Here is a 19995-nt window from a genome sequence, read left to right on the forward strand (position 1 = left end):
CTTTCTGCCTGTCTCTCTTCCCATCTCTTCTTTCTGTCTGTCTCTCTTCCCATCTCTTCTTTCTGTCTCTGTCTCTCTTCCCATCGCTTCTTTCTGTCTGTCTCTCTTCCCATCTCTTCTTTCTGTCTCTGTCTCTCTTCCCATCTCTTCTTTCTGTCTCTGTCTCTCTTCCCATCTCTTCTTTCTGTCTCTGTCTCTCTTCCCATCTCTTCTTTCTGTCTCTGTCTCTCTTCCCATCTCTTCTTTCTGTCTCTGTCTCTCTTCCCATCTCTTCTTTATGTCTCTGTCTCTCTTCCCATCGCTTCTTTCTGTCTCTGTCTCTCTTCCCATCGCTTCTTTCTGTCTCTCTTCCCATCTCTTCTTTCTGTCTCTGTCTCTCTTCCCATCTCTTCTTTATGTCTCTGTCTCTCTTCCCATCGCTTCTTTCTGTCTCTGTCTCTCTTCCCATCGCTTCTTTCTGTCTCTGTCTCTCTTCCCATCTCTTCTTTCTGTCTCTATCTCTCTTCCCATCTCTTCTTTCTGTCTCTGTCTCTCTTCCCATCTCTTCTTTCTGTCTCTGTCTCTCTTCCCATCGCTTCTTTCTGTCTCTCTTCCCATCTCTTCTTTCTGTCTCTAGTCTCTCTTCCCATCGCTTCTTTCTGTCTCTGTCTCTCTTCCCATCGCTTCTTTCTGTCTCTGTCTCTCTTCCCATCGCTTCTTTCTGTCTCTGTCTCTCTTCCCATCTCTTCTTTCTGTCTCTCTTCCCATCTCTTCTTTCTGTCTCTGTCTCTCTTCCCATCTCTTCTTTATGTCTCTGTCTCTCTTCCCATCGCTTCTTTCTGTCTCTGTCTCTCTTCCCATCTCTTCTTTCTGTCTCTGTCTCTCTTCCCATCTCTTCTTTCTGTCTCTGTCTCTCTTCCCATCTCTTCTTTCTGTCTCTGTCTCTCTTCCCATCGCTTCTTTCTGTCTCTGTCTCTCTTCCCATCTCTTCTTTCTGTCTCTGTCTCTCTTCCCATCGCTTCTTTCTGTCTCTCTTCCCATCTCTTCTTTCTGTCTCTGTCTCTCAGGCCGTCTCTTCTTTCTGTCTCACTATTTCTATCACGCTCTTCTCTTCTCTTTCGCTCAAGTAAGTGTGTCTTTGAACGTGTGTACAGTATGTGTGTGTAAGTCTGTTTGTAACGGTGTGTGTGTGCGTTTCAGGTCTGCAGCCTCACTCTGACTACAGCTTTGTGTTGGTGGCCTGTACAGCGGTGGGCTGTGGAGCTAGTCAGCCATCTACAGGACGCACTCTGCAAGACGCTCCCACAGGTACACACACTCACACACACACACACAGTCACATACACACTCACACACTCACATACACACTCACAACAATAAACATTTTCAGTTTCCATTTTTGTTTGATTTAGATTTGTTAATGTTACATAATAAAAAAATATTCTCTCTCTCTCTCCCCTCTCCCTTTCCCTCTCTCTCTTTCCCCCTCTCTTCCTCTCTCTCTCGCTCTCTCGCTCTCTCTCTCCCTCTCTCTCTCTCTCTCTCTCTCGCTCTCTCTCTCTCTCTTTCTCTCTCCCCTCTCTCCCTCTCTCTCTATATATCTCTCTCTTTCCTCCTCTCTCCCTTTCTCCCCCTCCCTCTCTCTCTCTTTCGCTCTCTCTCTCCCCCTCTCTCTCTCTATATATATCTCCCTCTCTCCCTCTCTCCCTCTCTCTCTGTGTCTAGGAGTGTGGTCCAGCCCTAGACATGTGGTGGTAAACTCTACAGCAGTAGAGCTGTACTGGGACCAGCCCTTACAGCCTAACGGACATGTGGCCAGCTACCGTCTACTCCGAGACGGTGTGACTGTGTTTGCTGGAGACAGCCAGGATAACAACTACACAGACACACAACTGCAGCCCAACACCAGGTATGGTAACACACACACACTTAATACACACACATCTACACATTTACACACGCATGCGCACACACACACATCTATAGCTCAGGTATAGCAACTACACAAACCTAACATCTCATGAACCCCCTAACCATGACTGACTAAAGATAACTTCCTCCTCCCATGTCCATCCCCACTAACAGCCAAAGCAGATAGAAAGCTACTGACTAGGGTTTTCTCTATTGTAATACAACAAAACACTGTTTAGCTCCAATCCATCTGATAGTATATGGATATGGATGCCCTCCACTATGATGTCTGCTCTGTGTGTCAGGATGCCCTCCACTATGTCTGCTCTGTGTGTCAGGATGCCCTCCACTATGATGTCTGCTCTGTGTGTCAGGATGCCCTCCACTATGATGTCTGCTCTGTGTGTCAGGATGCCCTCCACTATGTCTGCTCTGTGTGTCAGGATGCCCTCCACTATGATGTCTGCTCTGTGTGTCAGGATGCCCTCCACTATGTCTGCTCTGTGTGTCAGGATGCCCTCCACTATGATGTCTGCTCTGTGTGTCAGGGTCATGATAATAAAGCCTATCCTATCAGTCCAGCCACGTTACTCTCTCTCTCTCTCTCTCTCTCTCTCTCTCTCTCTCTCTCTCTCTCTCTCTCTCTCTCTCTCTCTCTCTCTCTTGCACGCTCGCTCATTCTATCTGTCTTTCTCTCAGGACTCACCTGTGTTTGTGTAATTTAATGAATCAATATTTGACTGCTGTATGACAGATGACGATCAAACACACGACAAACCACCAGGCTCAATCTGATCATCTGTTTGTTTGTACACACTCCCATCTTTTTTATTCATTTCTTTTTATTCAAGCTTCATTAATCAAGGTTAGTCTTGGTGAGATTGCATGTGGTTCAGTTTAAAGACACTAACAGGACACGTGTAGTGAGACCTTGCATCATTCTTTCTTTATGGAGCAGGAGATCAGTCTGAGCTCTGAGTTTATTTGAGTTAAATTTAGTTTAACTGAATTGGCTCTGTCACATTGCTCTCCAATGTATTAGTTATTTTGTCCTGTCTGAGAGCTCTTATCTGGAGTTGACATTGAGTAGATGATGAGGAGGACTGTATAGACAATGATAGGCAAATACAACGGAAGGCAAAGTGGCTATGTGTACAGTACCTACTGTATGGGAGAATACACACATCTCACAGTAATGCCACAGCGAAAGATCATTCAATGGTTTATGTTTTCAAGAACAGTTGTGTATTTGACATGTTTTTCCCCCTCCTCTCCCCCCCTCTTATCCTCTTCCCCATCCCTCATCCCTCTGTTTGTTGACCTCCCATCCTCTGGGAGAAGAGACATGTGTGACAAAATATTTTCCTAACTCCTGATTACACACACACACACTTTGTAATTCCAGATAACCTGCAAGGAGGCATTCCAGTCCCAATCCCTCTCTCCTTTTCTAAAATGTTCCCATTCTCCCTTTCTTCTCCTGATTTAGCCGTGCACCGGTAATTACATAGAGAGCACTGGCCCTATTATTTTAGAGATGTGTTCGTGTGTGTGTGTGTGTGTGTGTGTGTGTGTGTGTGTGTGTGTGTGTGTGTGTGTGTGTGTGTGTGTGTGTGTGTGTGTGTGTGTGTGTGTGTGTGTGTGTGTGTGTGTGTGTGTGTGTGTGTGTGTGTGCGCGTGTGTGTGCGTGCGTGCCTGCGTATTTGTGTAAAGTGGTCTGCTCGATGGTCATTGATTATTTATGACAATGTTGATTAGCTGTCACTTACCTCACCAGAGAAGGAAGTGTCTGTGATGACTGGGGTATTAACCTCTCCCCCAGTCAGCCCCTTCGGGAACACACACACGTATACACTCACACATTTCACTTTACCAATATTGTTGGTAAGGTGTTGCTTTCTCCCTGAACTGTGCTACTATAAACTCTCTCTATATTTACTCTCCCTCCCTCCCTCTCTCTCTCGCTCTCTCCCTCCCGCTCTCTCTCTCTCTCTCTCTCTCTCTCTCTCTCTCTCTCTCCCTCCCTCCTCTCTCTCTCTCTCTCTCTCTCCCTACTCTCTCTCTCACCCTCCCTCCCTCCCTCCCTCCCTCCCTCCCTCCCTCCCTCCCTCCCTCCCTCCCTCCCCTCCCTCCCTCCCTCCCTCCCTCCCTCCCTCCCTCTCTCTCTCCCTCCCTCCTCTCTCTCTCACTCTCTCTCTCTCTCCCTCCTCTCTCTCTCTCTCCCTACTCTCTCTCTCACCCTCCCTCCCTCCCTCCCTCTCTCTCTCTCTCTCTCCCTCCCTCCTCTCTCTCTCACTCTCTCGCTCTCTCCCTCCCGCTCTCTCTCTCTCTCTCTCTCTCTCTCTCTCTCTCCCTCCCTCCTCTCTCTCTCTCTCTCTCTCCCTACTCTCTCTCTCACCCTCCCTCCCTCCCTCCCTCCCTCCCTCCCTCCCTCCCTCCCTCTCTCTCTCTCTCTCTCCCTCCCTCCTCTCTCTCTCACTCTCTCTCTCTCTCCCTCCTCTCTCTCTCTCTCCCTCCTCTCTCTCTCACCCTCCCTCCCTCCCTCCCTCTCTCTCTCTCTCCCTCTCTCCCTCCTCTCTCTCTCCCTCCCTCCCTCCTCTCTCTGTGTGATATTATTGCAGTATCTATATGAAACATATGACGAAGTGACAAATCAGTGGTTTTAATGTGTTTCAGTGCCCTGGTCTAACCCTCTACGTAACTGGTAATGAGCCTGTTTAAAGCTGCCTGCGCTGGAACAATAGCTAATGTACAGCTATTAATGTGTGTGTGTGGACTTTATAGAGAATTAAAGGCTTTCAATGTTAAATGTGTCCCACTTACACAGCTTATGTAGGCCTGAACACCCGCGACCCTCCGCCTTTTAAAGGCTAATATGTCTTCTGATGTCATGAATGTGTGTATGTGAGGCTTTGGAGGCTTTCTCTAAGTGCGTCACATTATTACACTCACAGGCACGCGCACACACACATTCATATGCAGGATATTAGGATAGTCTTTATGGTGAGGATATAAGGGGGCAGCTGGTGTATAGTCCTCTCAAAGGTACGCATTTAACTAGACGTGTACGACAGCGTGTTCCAAGTCCCGCCAATATCCAGCAACTTCGCACAGCCATTGAAGAAGAGCGAGACAACATTCCACAGGCCACAATCACCATGCTGATCAAGATGTGTCACGCTGCATGAGGCAAATGGTGGTCACACCAGATACTGACTGGTTTTGTAATCCACTCTCCTACTTATTTGTTTTGAAGGTATCTGTGACCAACAGATGTATATCTCTATTCCCAGTCATGTGACATCCATAGATTAGGGCTTAATGGATTTATTTCAATTGACTGATTTCCTGATATGAACTGTAACTCAGTAAAATCTTTCACATTGTTGCATGTTGCTTTTATATTCTTATTCAGTGTATATACTGAGTGTACAAAAAACTAAGAACACTGCTCTTTCCATCACATAGACTTACCAGATGAAAGATATGATCCCTTATTGATGTCACTTGTTAAATCCACTTCAATCAGTGTAGATGAAGGGGAAGAGACAGGTTAAAGAAGGATGTTAAACCTTGAGACACTTGAGACATATATTGTGTATGTGTGTCATTCAGAGGGTGAATGGGCAAGACAAATTATTAAAGTGCCTTCTAACGGGATATGGTAGTAGGTGCCAGGAGCACCAGTTTGTGTCAAGAACCACAACGCTGCTGGGTTTTTCACACTCAACATTTTCCAGAGTGTATCAAGAATGGTCCACCACCCAAAGGACATCCAGCCAACTTGACACAACTGTGGGAAGCATTGAAGTCAACATAGGCCAGCATCCCTGTGGAACGCTTTCCACTCTTTGTAGAGTCCATGTCCCAACGAATTGAGGCTGTTCTGAGGGCAAAATGGAAGGTGACCTTAATGTTTTGTGCACTCAGTTTACAGTATATAATATATCATCTGAAGAAAAAATGTGTTGGACCGCTTCTCTGTGGCTCTGTCTGTCTGTGTGTCTGTGTGTCTGTGTCTCTGTGTGTGTCTCTGTGTGTGTCTCTGTGTGTGTCTCTGTGTGTGTCTCTGTGTGTCTGTGTGTCTGTGTGTCTATGTGTCTGTGTGTCTGTGTCTCTGTGTGTGTCTCTGTGTTTTCCCATCGTGTAACACTACAGACTCTCTCTCCCTTCCTCTCCCTCAGGTATGTGTTAGTTTTGGAGGCCACTACCTCGGGCGGTAGTGGTTTGAGTAACCGATACATCGTCCAGACACCAGTCTCCTCCCCTCTGGGAGTCCCGCCCCCTCATAACGTCACCGTGTTTGGCCCCCGCTCTCTCTTCGTCTCCTGGAAACCCCCAGGTCAGTGACTACCCCCCTCTCTGTCTACCCGCTACTCCCCTTATCTGGTTGTCCAAATATGTATGTTTCAGCCAGGTCACTGGCATGTTGGTTCATTGTCATGCCATATATGACTGGCATGACAGCAATAGTCAGGAGTTGGCTGAAGTATATATTATCTGTACTGGAGTCAGGCTTTCCTCACTTATGATGTGGGAAAGACTTCCCTAATGCAGTGGTCCACCAATGGGTAGTGGCTCGGGCCCTGTAGGCTCATACATAACATAGCTATGACAAAATAAATGTGACGCACCCAACCTCTCAATAAGGCTGTTTGTGACCTCTGTCTCATGTCCCTAATCCACTAGCCTCTACCTCTGCCTCCGCACTCACACACACACACACACACACACACACACACACACACACACACACACACACACACACACACACACACACACACACACACACACACACACACACACACACAATTTGTTCATATTCCCATCAGAGGTACCTTTCCATAATTCACACCAACTATAGGCTGATAGGTCATTCAGCATTCATGAGTTCCAGGATGCATTGAGAATGGCCTGATTATCTTAACAAATGAAACATTTAAATTATTCACCTTTCCTCATAGCTTTCTCCCTCAGCAGATGTAGCCTTCTGCTGAGACACACACACACACACACACCTTGCCCGTATTAGTACTTTGATCTGTGCCAGGCTGCCTCAGAGGTTCAATGGGAGCTCTCCTTAAGTTCTATTATTTATAACTAATCAGCAGCGTTACACTTCCCCACTTTCAACTCCACACAGAGCCTGATCAGGGGTAATGGCAGCCACAGCAGCCAGGAGAGACCCTTCAGTAGCGATCTGTCACACACGCACGCCTTACCCCCACACATAATTACCCCCCCTCCACACACGCACACACACACTCTCACACACACACTCACACACTCACACACACACACACACACACACACACACACACACACACACACACACACACACACACACACACACACACACACACACACACACACACACACTCACACACTCACACACACACACACGCGCACATGCTTAAACGCACGCATATAATCACACATGCACGTACAGACACACACACACACACTCCAAACCCTGGGTCCAGCAGCCTAACCAAGCGTGAGAGACCAGGCAATACTTCCCCTCTTTTAGAATCAACCTGTAATGACTCTAGAATAGCCTGCCTATTGATGTGTCTGTGTGCTATTTCAGGCCCCTCTCATAGTAAACACACATAATGAGAAGATAATATTTCTAGATGGATTACTTCAGGCAGACAATCATAGCCAAAGCCCGCATACACACACAGCCAAACACTCACAGACGCACACACAACCACACACACATACATCGACGTATTGGGGATCCTAATAAAGAATAGGTACACAGAGGGTGAGAGGGGATGCATCCTGCCCTGACCTCCCATATCTCCTCCCACCTCTCTGCATATAGACAGTTATGTCTTGGTCCTGACTGTTCATTGTCTCTCTGTGCTCATCCATATCAGTCTCTCTGTGATGCACTGTCCCCTTGACCATCTGACCATGTTCAGATCCTACTAAATTACCCACAATGGCGTAGTAAATCCAGCGTATGGGAGCGTCCGTGGCCAAAGGCAGGATAAATCAGAGAGCACTGATCAATGGAACAGAACCAGCACACCCTGGTTTATTAGTCCCCCATCGCACAAACTGTATTTTTCATGTAGGGCCTTTCTAATAGGGAACCACCTAATAAGCCACATCTCAATATTTATCTGTGAGTTACTTTGCTAGCTAGCCACATTGCATTCAAAACACAGGAGAGATGTCATGGGAATACAAAGTAAGAATGCTCTCTTTCTCTCGTTCTCTCTCACATTCTCTCCCTCTCTCGCTCTCATTCTCTCTCTCATCCTCTGTCATGTTCTCTCTCTCTATCTCTATCTCTCTCTCTCATTTTCTCTCTCTCACTCTCTCTCTCTCATTCTCTCACTCTCACCCTCCCTCTCTCAGGTGTGTTCAACACCAGTCTTCCTCTATATTACAACATCCTGTTGAATCCAGGAAGTGCCAGGTCTGTGATGCGTACGGTGGGACAGGACCAGTACCTCAGTGTGTCTGGATTAGACCCATACACCCAGTACCACATCAGAGTCCAGGCCTGCCAAGCCGGTACGGACTGGGAATGACCAGTGACAGACTACCTTGAGAGACAGTGTTTTATACTTAATTATTCGTAGTTAACTCACCTTATCAAGTATTTAGAACACAACTGGGTAATTCTGTCTTCTTTGTACTCCCCCCTCTCTCTATGTCTCTCCATGTCTCTCCATGTCTCTCCATGTCTCTCCATGTCTCTCTATGTCTCTCTATGTCTCTCCATGTCTCTCCATGTCTCTCCATGTCTCTCCATGTCTCTCTATGTCTCTCCATGTCTCTCCATGTCTCTCCATGTCTCTCCATGTCAGATGGGTGTGGGTTGGGTGAGGGGGTGTATGTGCGTACCTCTGAGGCCCCTCCAGAGGACATGGACCCCCCCACAGTGACAGCAGCAGGAGCCACAGTCATCCAGGTCTGCTGGAACCCCCCCCACAAGCCCAATGGACTCATCACCTCATACTTCATACACAGGTAATAACCATTCATACACAGGTAATAACCATTTATACAAAAGTAATAACCATTCATATAAAGGTAATAACCATTCATACACAGGCAATAACCAGTCGTACACAGTTATAACCATTCATACAAAGGTTATATAACATTCATACACAGGCAATAATCATTCATACACAGGTAACCATTTGTACAAAGGTAATAACCATTCATACACAGACAATAACCATTCATACACAGGCAATAACCATTCATACACAGGTAATAACATTCATACACAGGTAATAACCATTCATACACAGGTAATAACCATTCATACACAGGTAATAACCATTCATACACAGGTAATAACCATTCATACACAGGCAATAACCATTCGTACACAGGTAATAACCATTCATACGCATGCAATAACCATTCATACACAGGCAATAACCATTCATACACAGGTAGTAACCATTCATACACAGGTAATAACCATTCATATACAGGTAATAAGTCATACACAGGTAATAACCATTCATACACAGGTAATAACAGTCATATACAGGTAATAACCATTCATACACAGGTAATAACCATTCATACACAGGTAGTAACCATTCATACACAGGCAATAACGTCATAGTAATAACATCATCAAGCACCTCTTAGTTTACAAGGTCATTTAGATTAAGGGGAGACTTTCTAATCTGCTTTGTATGTGTGTTGGTGTGTGTTGGTGTGTGTCGTGTTTGTGTTTAGTCCACCTGGAATACGTATACTACCGTTCAAAAGTTTGGGGTCACTTAGAAATGTCCTTGTTTTTGAAAGAAAAGCACATTGGTCCATTAAAATAACATCAAATTGATCAGAAATACAGTGTAGACATTGTTAATGTTGTAAATGACTATTGTAGCTGGAAACGGCTGATTTTTAATGGAATATCTACATAGGCGTACAGAGGCCCATTATCAGCAACCATCACTCCTGTGTTCCAATGGCACGTTGTGTTAGCTAATCCAAGTTTATCATTTATAAGGCTAAATTATCATTACAAAACCCTTTTGCAATTATGGTAGCACAGCTGAAAACTGCTGTCCTGATTAAAGAAGCAATAAAACTGGCCTTCTTTAGACTAGTTGAGTATCTGGAGCATCAGTATTTGTGGGTTCGATTATAGGCTCAAAATGGCCAGAAACAAAGTCCTTTCTTCTGAAACTTGTCGGTCTATTCTTGTTCTGAGAAATGAAGGCTATTCCATGTGAGAAATTGCCAAGAAACTGAAGATCTCGTACAACGCTGTGTACTACTCCCTTCATAGAACAGCGCAAACTGGCTCTAACCAGAATGGAAAGAGGAGTGGGAGTCCCCGGTGTACAACTGAGCAAGAGGACAAGTACATTAGAGTGTCTAGTCCTCAACTGGCAGCTTCATTAAAGAGTACCCGCAAAACACCAGTCTCAACGTCAACAGTGAAGAGGCGACTCCGGGATGCTGGCCTTCTAGGCAGAGTTGTAAAGAAAAAGCCATATCTCAGACTGGCCAATAAAAATAAAATATTCAAATGGGCAAAAGAACACAGGCACTGGACAGAGGAACTCTGCCTAGAAGGACAGCATCCCGGAGTTGCCTCCTCACTGTTGATGTTGAGACTGGTGTTTGAGGACTTGTGAGGCGTCTGTTTCTCAAACTACCGTAGACAGTCTAATGTACTTGTCCTCTTGCTCAGTTGTGCACCGGGCCACCCACTCCTCTTTCTATTCTGGTTAGAGCCTGTTCTGTGAAGGTAGTAGTACACAGCGTTGTATGAGATTTTCAGTTTCTTGGCAATTTCTCGCATGGAATAGCCTTAATTTCTCAGAACAAAAATAGACTGACAAGTTTCATAAGAAAGGTCTTTCTTGCCATTTGAGCCTGTAATCGAACCCATAAATGCTGATGCTCCAGATTCTCAACTAGTCTAAAGAAGGCCAGTTTTATTGCTTCTTTAATCAGGACAACAGTTTTCAGCTGTACTAACATAATTGCAAAAGGGTTTTCTAATGATCAATAAGCCTTTTAAAATGATAAACTTGGATTAGCTAACACAACGTGCCATTGGAACACAGGAGTGATGGTTGCTGATAATGGGCCTCTGTACGCCTATGTAGATATTCCATAAAAAATCTGCCGTTTCCAGCTACAATAGTCATTTACAACATTAACAATGTCTACACTGTATTTCTGATCAATTTGATGTTATTTTAATGAACAAAAAATGGGCTTTTCTTTCTAAAACAATGACATTTCTAATTGACCACAAACTTTTAAACGGTAGTGTATGTGTATGTTTAGTCTGCATATCGACTACCCAGTGTGCTAGTTTTTCATCTGCCTGGTGTGTGTGTTGTGTGCGTGCACCCATGTGTCTGCCTGTGTGTGTGCATGTGTGTGTGTGTGTGTGTTTGTCTGCGTGTGTTTGTTTGTGGTCAAGGTCAAGGTCAAGTGTGTGCTGTTGACCAGTGGTTTCTATCTGTATGCAGGGTCAGAGAGTATCTAAGCCTTGATAAGTCCTGTGGAAACATCATTAGCATACAGGCTGAGGGAAGAATCCTAACTTCAGACTTTGGTAAACCAAAATTGGAGTTACTCAAATTCAGTAGAAGAATTTCATCCCAGAGGAAGGAGTACAGTAGAGCATTCAGATCATGCTTAGCATGACCAAACACACACTGTCTGACTCTCTCACTTAATACAGTATGTATAGGGGGGCTTGCTATAGACTTTGGGGACTTCAGTGGATCTGTGATTCTGAGATCCAGAGGTTTCTGATGGAGACATGCGGTTGGTTAAATTTGTGAGAGCTGGAGGAAGGGGTAGAGGGGTGTTTGGAGCTATGTCATCAAGTCCAGCTGTAGTTTAGGTGTACATTGTGAACCAAGACACACACGCGCACGCAATGTTGTTTTGATGCAGTTGGAACGATTAGAGACTTCCATCCTCATCCCCTTGCCCCTTTTCGCTCTTTCTCCTCCTCTCTCTCTTCTCTTTTCAACGCCATCTTTTAACCCTTCTCCTATTGCTCTCTATTTCTCTCTCTATCTGTCGCTCAAGTTGTAACTAAGGCTTAGAGATCAACCTCAGGGTTAGTTAGGGTAACTCACTTGCTCTTCCTGTTTCCTGCCAGGCGACCAATGGGGACGCAGGAGGAGCTGTTGGTGTTTATCTGGTCCAATGGGCCGCTAGAGTTCATCGACGCCAGCGACGCACTCCAGCCCTTCAGACAATACCAGTACAGTGTACTTGCCCACAACTCCCGGGGCTCTGCTCGCAGCCAATGGGCTTCAGCTGTCACCATGGAGGCGGGTCCAGAGGACATTGCGCCTCCTATTGTCACACCGACGAGTGAGTGAGAGATGAATTAGAGGGAGGGAAGAAAAGGTGATGTTTGACTTCCTATGTTATTCTCACTGTATGTAATATCTGTTTGTGTGATGGCAGGTGCGTACTCAGTACAGTTGAACTGGACACAGCCTGGACAACCCAATGGAAGGATTTCACAGTATCGCCTGGTGTACAGAAAACAGCACACAGACCCCACACTCAACACCTCTACTATTACTGCGTTGACAGTACCGGTAAGACAATACACACACACGATATGCATGTGTGTCTGTATTATCATTGCGTGTATGTGTTGGTCACAGCCTGTGGTGCTGGTGCCATCTGTTTGCCAGTGAAGTGGCCTCCAGGCACACACACACAGCCAGGGGCTCCTGTCCTCCAGGGCCCTTCCCACAATCCTCCACCTCCACGCCAAGTCTGCTCCAACACTCCCACATGGAGAATACCTCTAAATGTGCCTTTCACAAACACACACAAACACACACACACACACACAGATCCTCCCCTGCTGCCTGTCAGCCAGTCTAAATGTAACCTGGCAGCTCAGTAAACAGCCTGACATCAGTAGATCGCCATGCCAATGCCTCTCTGTGATATCATCCCCTCAGCACACCACACCACCGCTCCAGAATGCCACCATGGTCATTTGTGACACTGGGCGCGTGAAGTCATTCTCAGTCGCTCACTGAGAAAAAAAGAACGAAAGAAAGAACGAAAGAGACACAAAAATAGACACAAGACTATTAATTCTCGGAGCTAAAGCCAAGGCATTAGTGCCAGGAGCTAAGACAAGTCTTCAGGCAAGGTTACAAATCACACGAATGTTTATGGATGTTCATGAAATCACCTCTGTTCTACTGGTGTGTGTGTGTGTGTGTGTATGTATGTTACTACAGACCCTGGTTCGATTCCAGGCTGTATCACAAGCAGCCGTGATTGGGAGTCCCATAAGGCGGAGCACAATTGGCCCAGCGTCATTAGGGTTTGGCCAGGGTAGGCCATCATTGTAAATACGAATTTGTTCTTAACTGACTTGCCTAGTTAAATAAAGGTTAAATAAAAATGTAAAATAAAAATAAATGTCTGTGTGTGAGGCTGCAGATGGGTCTTTTGGCTGGGGGCCGGGTTTGGGAGGTTGGGATCGTAGCTCTCTACCTCTGGCCTTATGCTATCACACCTGTTTCTCTGTGGACTCCACACTCTGCTGTCTATAGATCCTACTGTAGACAACTGTTCACTAATCACAAGTTGATTCTCTACTCCGTATTCGTTTTCTTTGTTCTCTTCTCCTCTCATTTTCTCTCTCCTCCTCTCTCCTCCTCTCTCTTTCTCTCTCCTCCTCTCTCCATCTCTCTCCATCTCTCTCCTCTATCTCCTCCTCTCCTCCTCTCTCCATCTCTCTCCATCTCTCTCTTCCTCTCTCCCTCTCTCTCCTCTTTTTCCTCCTTTCTCCTTCTCTCTCCCTTTCTCTTCAATTAGCATAATGAACTCCACCAACCTATTTAAGTTAAACATGAATGTTTTTGTCCATCTCTCTCCTCCTCTCTCTTCCTCTCTCCTCCTTTCTCCCCCTCTCTCTTCCTCTCTCCTCCTTTCTCCTCTTTTCTCCATCTCTCCCGCTCTCTCTTCCTCTCTACATCTTTCTCCTCTTTCTCTCCCTCTCTCCTCCTCTCTCTTCCTCTTTCCATCTCTCTCCTCATCTCTTCATCTCTCTCCTCTTTCTCTTCCTCTCTCATCCTCTCTCCATCTCTCTCCTCTTTTTCCTCCTCTCTCCTTCTCTCTCCCTTTCTCTTCAATTAGCATAAAGAACTCCACCAACCTATTTAAGTTAAACATGAATGTTTTTGTCCATTTCTCTCCTCCTCTCTCTCCCTCTCTCTCCTCTTTCTCTTCATCTCTCCTCCTCTCTCCCTTTCTCTTCAATTAGCATAAAGAACTCCACCAACCTATTTAAATGAGTTAAACATGAATGTTTTTGTCTAAAAACAGTGCAAGTCTGTTTTTATGTGGTTGAACAGGTTGGTGAAGTTCTTAGGTTTATGGGAGAGAAGTTGGCAGTTAATCAGCAGTGTATTTAATGTGTAGTCTGGCGTAGTTTTCTCCTCTCTAGTCTGACAGCCTTCAGAGCAGATGGTTTGATGTTCTCCTCACTAATGTCCACTACTGAGAGGGAGATCAACCACGGATATAAGCAATAAGCCTGTATGTGTGTGTGTGTATTGATCTCTGACTGGGCTGGGAGCTCCTCTCCATGCCAGTGTGGATGATTAATGGGGTCGTCATGGCGATCGGATAGAATGAGGGTACAGAACGCAGGCGGTCTGGTCCGCCAGAACCCTGCGCCCGCCTGGCAGACCGCGGTTACACACACACACACACACACATACTGCACACCAATCTAGAGATGCTAAAGTAACAACTATTCACTCCTCACATCCTATTCCAGATCCAGCCTCTTTCTCTCTTTGCTATATCTTTCTGTCTTTGCTATATCCTCCCACAAGCTCTCCCTCTTTCTCTCCTTGCTATATCCTCCCACAAGCTCTCCCTCTTTCTCTCCTTGCTATATCCTCCCACTAGCTCTCCCTCTTTCTCTCCTTGCTGTATCCTCCCACAAGCTCTCCCTCTTTCTCTCCTTGCTATATCCTCCCACTAGCTCTCCCTCTTTCTCTCCTTGCTGTATCCTCCCACAAGCTCTCCCTCTTTCTCTCCTTGCTATATCCTCCCACTAGCTCTCCCTCTTTCTCTCCTTGCTGTATCCTCCCACTAGCTCTCCCTCTTTCTCTCCTTGCTATATCCTCCCACTAGCTCTCCCTCTTTCTCTCCTTGCTGTATCCTCCCACAAGCTCTCCCTCTTTCTCTCCTTGCTATATCCTCCCACTAGCTCTCCCTCTTTCTCTCCTTGCTGTATCCTCCCACAAGCTCTCCCTCTTTCTCTCCTTGCTATATCCTCCCACTAGCTCTCCCTCTTTCTCTCCATGCTGTATCCTCCCACTAGCTCTCCCTCTTTCTCTCCTTGCTATATCCTCCCACTAGCTCTCCCTCTTTCTCTCCTTGCTGTATCCTCCCACAAGCTCTCCCTCTTTCTCTCCTTGCTATATCCTCCCACTAGCTCTCCCTCTTTCTCTCCTTGCTGTATCCTCCCACAAGCTCTCCCTCTTTCTCTCCTTGCTATATTCTCCCACTAGCTCTCCCTCTTTCTCTCCATGCTGTATCCTCCCACTAGCTCTCCCTCTTTCTCTCCTTGCTATATCCTCCCACTAGCTCTCCCTCTTTCTCTCCTTGCTGTATCCTCCCACTAGCTCTCCCTCTTTCTCTCCTTGGTATATCCTCCCACTAGCTCTCCCTCTTTCTCTCCTTGCTATATCCTCCCACTAGCTCTCCCTCTTTCTCTCCTTGCTGTATCCTCCCACTAGCTCTCCCTCTTTCTCTCCTTGCTATATCCTCCCACTAGCTCTCCCTCTTTCTCTCCTTGGTATATCCTCCCACTAGCTCTCCCTCTTTCTCTCCTTGCTGTATCCTCCCACTAGCTCTCCCTCTTTCTCTCCTTGGTATATCCTCCCACTAGCTCTCCCTCTTTCTCTCCTTGCTATATCCTCCCACTAGCTCTCCCTCTTTCTCTCCTTGCTATATCCTCCCACTAGCTCTCCCTCTTTCTCTCCTTGGTATATCCTCCCACTAGCTCTCCCTCTTTCTCTCCATGCTGTATCCTCCCACTAGCTCTCCCTCTTTCTCTCTTTACTATATCCTCCCTCTAGCTCTCCCTCTTTTTCTCATCATTCTCTCCCTCTCTCTTCTCTCTACTCTCCACTTAACTTAGTCACACTATCCTCCCTCCCTCCTTTTTTCTTTCCCCTCTCTCCTTCCTCCCTCCCTCCTCCCTCTCTCCCTCCCTCCTCCCTCTCTCGTCTCCTCCTTCCTTCTTCATCCTGATGTTGTGTTGTGGTCCCTGGACCCCTGATGAAGTCAGATGTATTAATACTGGACATATACATTCCTACACAATACCCCTCTCCTCCTCTTCCGCCTCCCTCCTTCCTCCCTCCTCTCCAGATGTTGTGTGTAGGGCCCCTGGGGCCCCTGGTGAAGGGAGATGTATTAATACATGCGATTGATCAGATCAGGACCCCTGACAGTCATCAGCCCCGGGACCATCTGGTTGCTGCTCGCACGCATTCACCCAAAGACAACCTGACACTGCATTAATCTGATGCAGCTACTGCTACTGTCTAGCACGTGTGTGTGTGTGGTGTGTGTGTGTGTGTGTGTGTGTGTGTGTGTGTGTGTGTGTGTGTGTGTGTGTGTGTGTGTGTGTGTGTGTGTGTGTGTGTGTGTGTGTGTGTGTGTGTGTGTCTGTCTGTGTGTGTGTGTGTGTACGCTCCTCACTCCGCCAGCCAGCCAGGCCCAGCAGCCACCAGGACCTGAAGGGTGCAGAAATTAAGGTTATTACACAAATTGAGCCATATGGTCTAAATATTTCAGAGCTGAAATTTACTAGCCAATAAAATTGGCTCCTGCCTCTCTAATGGTGTAAATTACAGTTTAACCACAGCGCTAATGATGTCCTTCTGCTGCAGTAACCACTCTAACATGAAGGACATTGTTTAAAAAATACCCCCAGAAAAAATAGATATTGAGTGAGGGAAGGAGGGGGGTAGAGAGAGAGAGAGAGAGAGTGAGGGAAGGAGGGGGTAGAGAGAGAGAGGGAGAGAAGTGCTAGCAGCATGTTTACAATCTGTTAGTTTACCATTAAGAACAAGGAGGAGAGCGAGAGGGACAGCGAGGGGCGACCGGTGGACCATGTCTCGCCTTCAACACTGGGGTAAACACGCGTCATTGCACTGTTGGAGACGCGTTTGTAAGCAAACATGGTCGGGTCGTAAAACTCCTGGTCGTACTGGCTGGGCTGAAGGTCAGAGGTGACACGAAGAGCAGGTCACAGTGTTGTCACAGATCACACACTGATGACCCCGGTCAGAAGAGAACAAATGGCTCTATCGTTCCATATCTCTCTCATTAGCCCCTTCATTGTCTTTTTCTAACTCCGGTAACTTAAAAAAAAAAAAAACATGTATTTTACCCCTTTTTCTCCCCAATTTCGATCCTCTCTCATCGCTGTAACTCCCCAATGGGCTCGGAATGGCGAAGTCTGAGTCATGCGTCCTCCAAAACATGACTCGCCAAGCTTCTTAACACCCGCTCGCTTAACCCAGAAGCCAGCCGCACAAATGTGTCAGAGGAAACGCAGTTCAACTGACGACGAGGTTAGCCTGCAGCCGCCCGGCCCGCCACAAGAAGTCGCCAGAGAGCGATGAGCCCCGACCAAACCCTCCCCTAACACGGACGATGCTGGGCCAATTGTGCTCCGCCCTATGGGACTCACGATCACGGCCGGTTGTGATACAGCCCGGGATCGAAGCTGTGTCTGTAGTAATGCCTCAAGCGATGCAGTGCCTTAGACCGCTGTGCCACTGGGGAGGCCACATGACTCCTTATTCTAAACGTTCTCTCTGTTTCTTTCTCTCGCTCTCTTCCTCTCTCTCTTTCTCTCTGTGTCTGTCTCTCTTTCTCTCTTCCTCTCTCTTCCTCTCTCTCTCTCTTCCTCTCTCTCTCTCTCTTTCTCTCTGTTTCTCTCTCTCGCTCTCTTTCTCTTTCACACAAGTTTCAGTGAGGCCTTTTATTCTTTAAACTTGCTGCCTGAATCCCCTGGTGCAGAAAGAGGGTGTAGAGGGAGAAGAGAGGGAGGGGTAGAGAAAGGAGGAGAGTGGAGGAAAGAGAGAGGGCTTTGCCCTTGGGCTCAGTGGCACAATGGAATGGAATGAAGAGTACTGCAGAGTGGAGTGGAGGGAAGTGACGGAGTGGACAGAGGAGTGGAGAAAAGAGGAGAGAAGAGGAGAGCGAGGGTAGGAGGGTAGAGGGTTCGTTAGGTCTCGCCCCAACCCCCACCCCTCGCCACTGTACTCAGGCCCTGATTGGAGGGCACTTGAAGTGATTGTCTCACGCAGGCCCCTCGCATAAACAGCAAATAATCATCTACAACAACCACAACTACTCCATCTCTCTCTCTCTCTCTCGCTTCCTCCCTCTCTTCTCTTCATCTCTCCAGACAAGAGCTCCCTCGTTCTGTAAATGTGTGCTGAGATGTTATTATATGCCTCAAAAGGAGTGTGTGTGCACGTGTGTGTGTGTGCACGTGTGTGTGTGTGTGTGTGTGTGTGTGTGTGTGTGTGTGTGTGTGTGTGTGTGTGTGTAGTGCTCTTCACTCATCCTTATGTGTGAAAAAAAGTGGATGATGAGACTGTAGAGGAATGTGTGTGCATGTGTGTGCGCGCGCGTGTGTGTGTGTGCACGCTCGTTGGATTTATCCCTTCCCCGCCACATGAACAACCTCAAATCAACATATATTACAACTTGAAGTAAAGACAAGAAGTTAACTGAAGGGAAGATAGGAGAAGGTATGGAACACATAAAGTTAACTGAAGGGAAGATAGGAGAAGGTATGGAACACATAAAGTTAACTGAAGGGAAGATAGGAGAAGGTATGGAACACATAAAGTTAACTGAAGGGAAGATAGGAGAAGGTATGGAACACACATAAAGTTAACTGAATGGAAGATAGGAGAAGGTATGGAACACATAAAGTTAACTGAAGGGAAGATAGGAGAAGGTATGGAACACATAAAGTTAACTGAAGGGAAGATAGGAGAAGGTATGGAACACATAAAGTTAACTGAAGGGAAGATAGGAGAAGGTATGGAACACACATAAAGTTAACTGAATGGAAGATAGGAGAAGGTATGGAACACACATAAAGTTGACTGAATGGAAGATAGGAGAAGGTATGGAACACATAAAGTTGACTGAAGGGAAGATAGGAGAAGGTATGGAACACACAAAGTTAACTGAAGGGAAGATAGGAGAAGGTATGGAACACACATAAAGTTAACTGAAGGGAAGATAGGAGAAGGTATGGAACACACATAAAGTTAACTGAATGGAAGATAGGAGAAGGTATGGAACACATAAAGTTAACTGAAGGGAAGATAGGAGAAGGTATGGAACACACATAAAGTTAACTGAATGGAAGATAGGAGAAGGTATGGAACACACATAAAGTTAACTGAAGGGAAGATAGGAGAAGGTATGGAACACACATAAAGTTAACTGAATGGAAGATAGGAGAAGGTATGGAACACACATAAAGTTGACTGAAGGGAAGATAGGAGAAGGTATGGAACACACATAAAGTTAACTGAAGGGAAGATAGGAGAAGGTATGGAACACACAAAGTTAACTGAAGGGAAGATAGGAGAAGGTATGGAACACACACAAAGTTAACTGAAGGGAAGATAGGAGAAGGTATGGAACACACATAAAGTTGACTGAAGGGAAGATAGGAGAAGGTATGGAACACACATAAAGTTAACTGAAGGGAAGATAGGAGAAGGTATGGAACACACAAAGTTAACTGAAGGGAAGATAGGAGAAGGTATGGAACACACAAAGTTAACTGAAGGGAAGATAGGAGAAGGTATGGAACACACATAAAGTTGACTGAAGGGAAGATAGGAGAAGGTATGGAACACACATAAAGTTGACTGAAGGGAAGATAGGAGAAGGTATGGAACACACAAAGTTAACTGAAGGGAAGATAGGAGAAGATATGGAACACACATAAAGTTGACTGAAGGGAAGATAAGAGAAGGTATGGAACACACAAAGTTAACTGAAGGGAAGATAGGAGAAGGTATGGAACACACA

The 19995-nt window shown here is 46.2% G+C and overlaps 1 protein-coding gene across 1 annotated transcript in view; it reads left to right on the forward strand.

The window, feature by feature from the left end:
• ush2a (Usher syndrome 2A (autosomal recessive, mild)) overlaps nucleotides 1-19995 on the forward strand; it is a 477069-nt gene that overhangs the window by 405641 nt on the left and 51433 nt on the right. The window contains 7 exon segments of the mRNA XM_082957499.1: nucleotides 1180-1287; nucleotides 1705-1888; nucleotides 6075-6232; nucleotides 8263-8421; nucleotides 8718-8880; nucleotides 12017-12234; nucleotides 12331-12467. Of these exon segments, the coding sequence (XP_082813625.1) occupies nucleotides 1180-1287; nucleotides 1705-1888; nucleotides 6075-6232; nucleotides 8263-8421; nucleotides 8718-8880; nucleotides 12017-12234; nucleotides 12331-12467 (1127 nt within the window).

Source organism: Salmo salar, chromosome 01 (assembly GCF_965601325.2).
Source record: "Salmo salar chromosome 01, fSalSal1, whole genome shotgun sequence".
In the NCBI taxonomy this organism is placed as follows: Eukaryota; Metazoa; Chordata; class Actinopteri; order Salmoniformes; family Salmonidae; genus Salmo; species Salmo salar.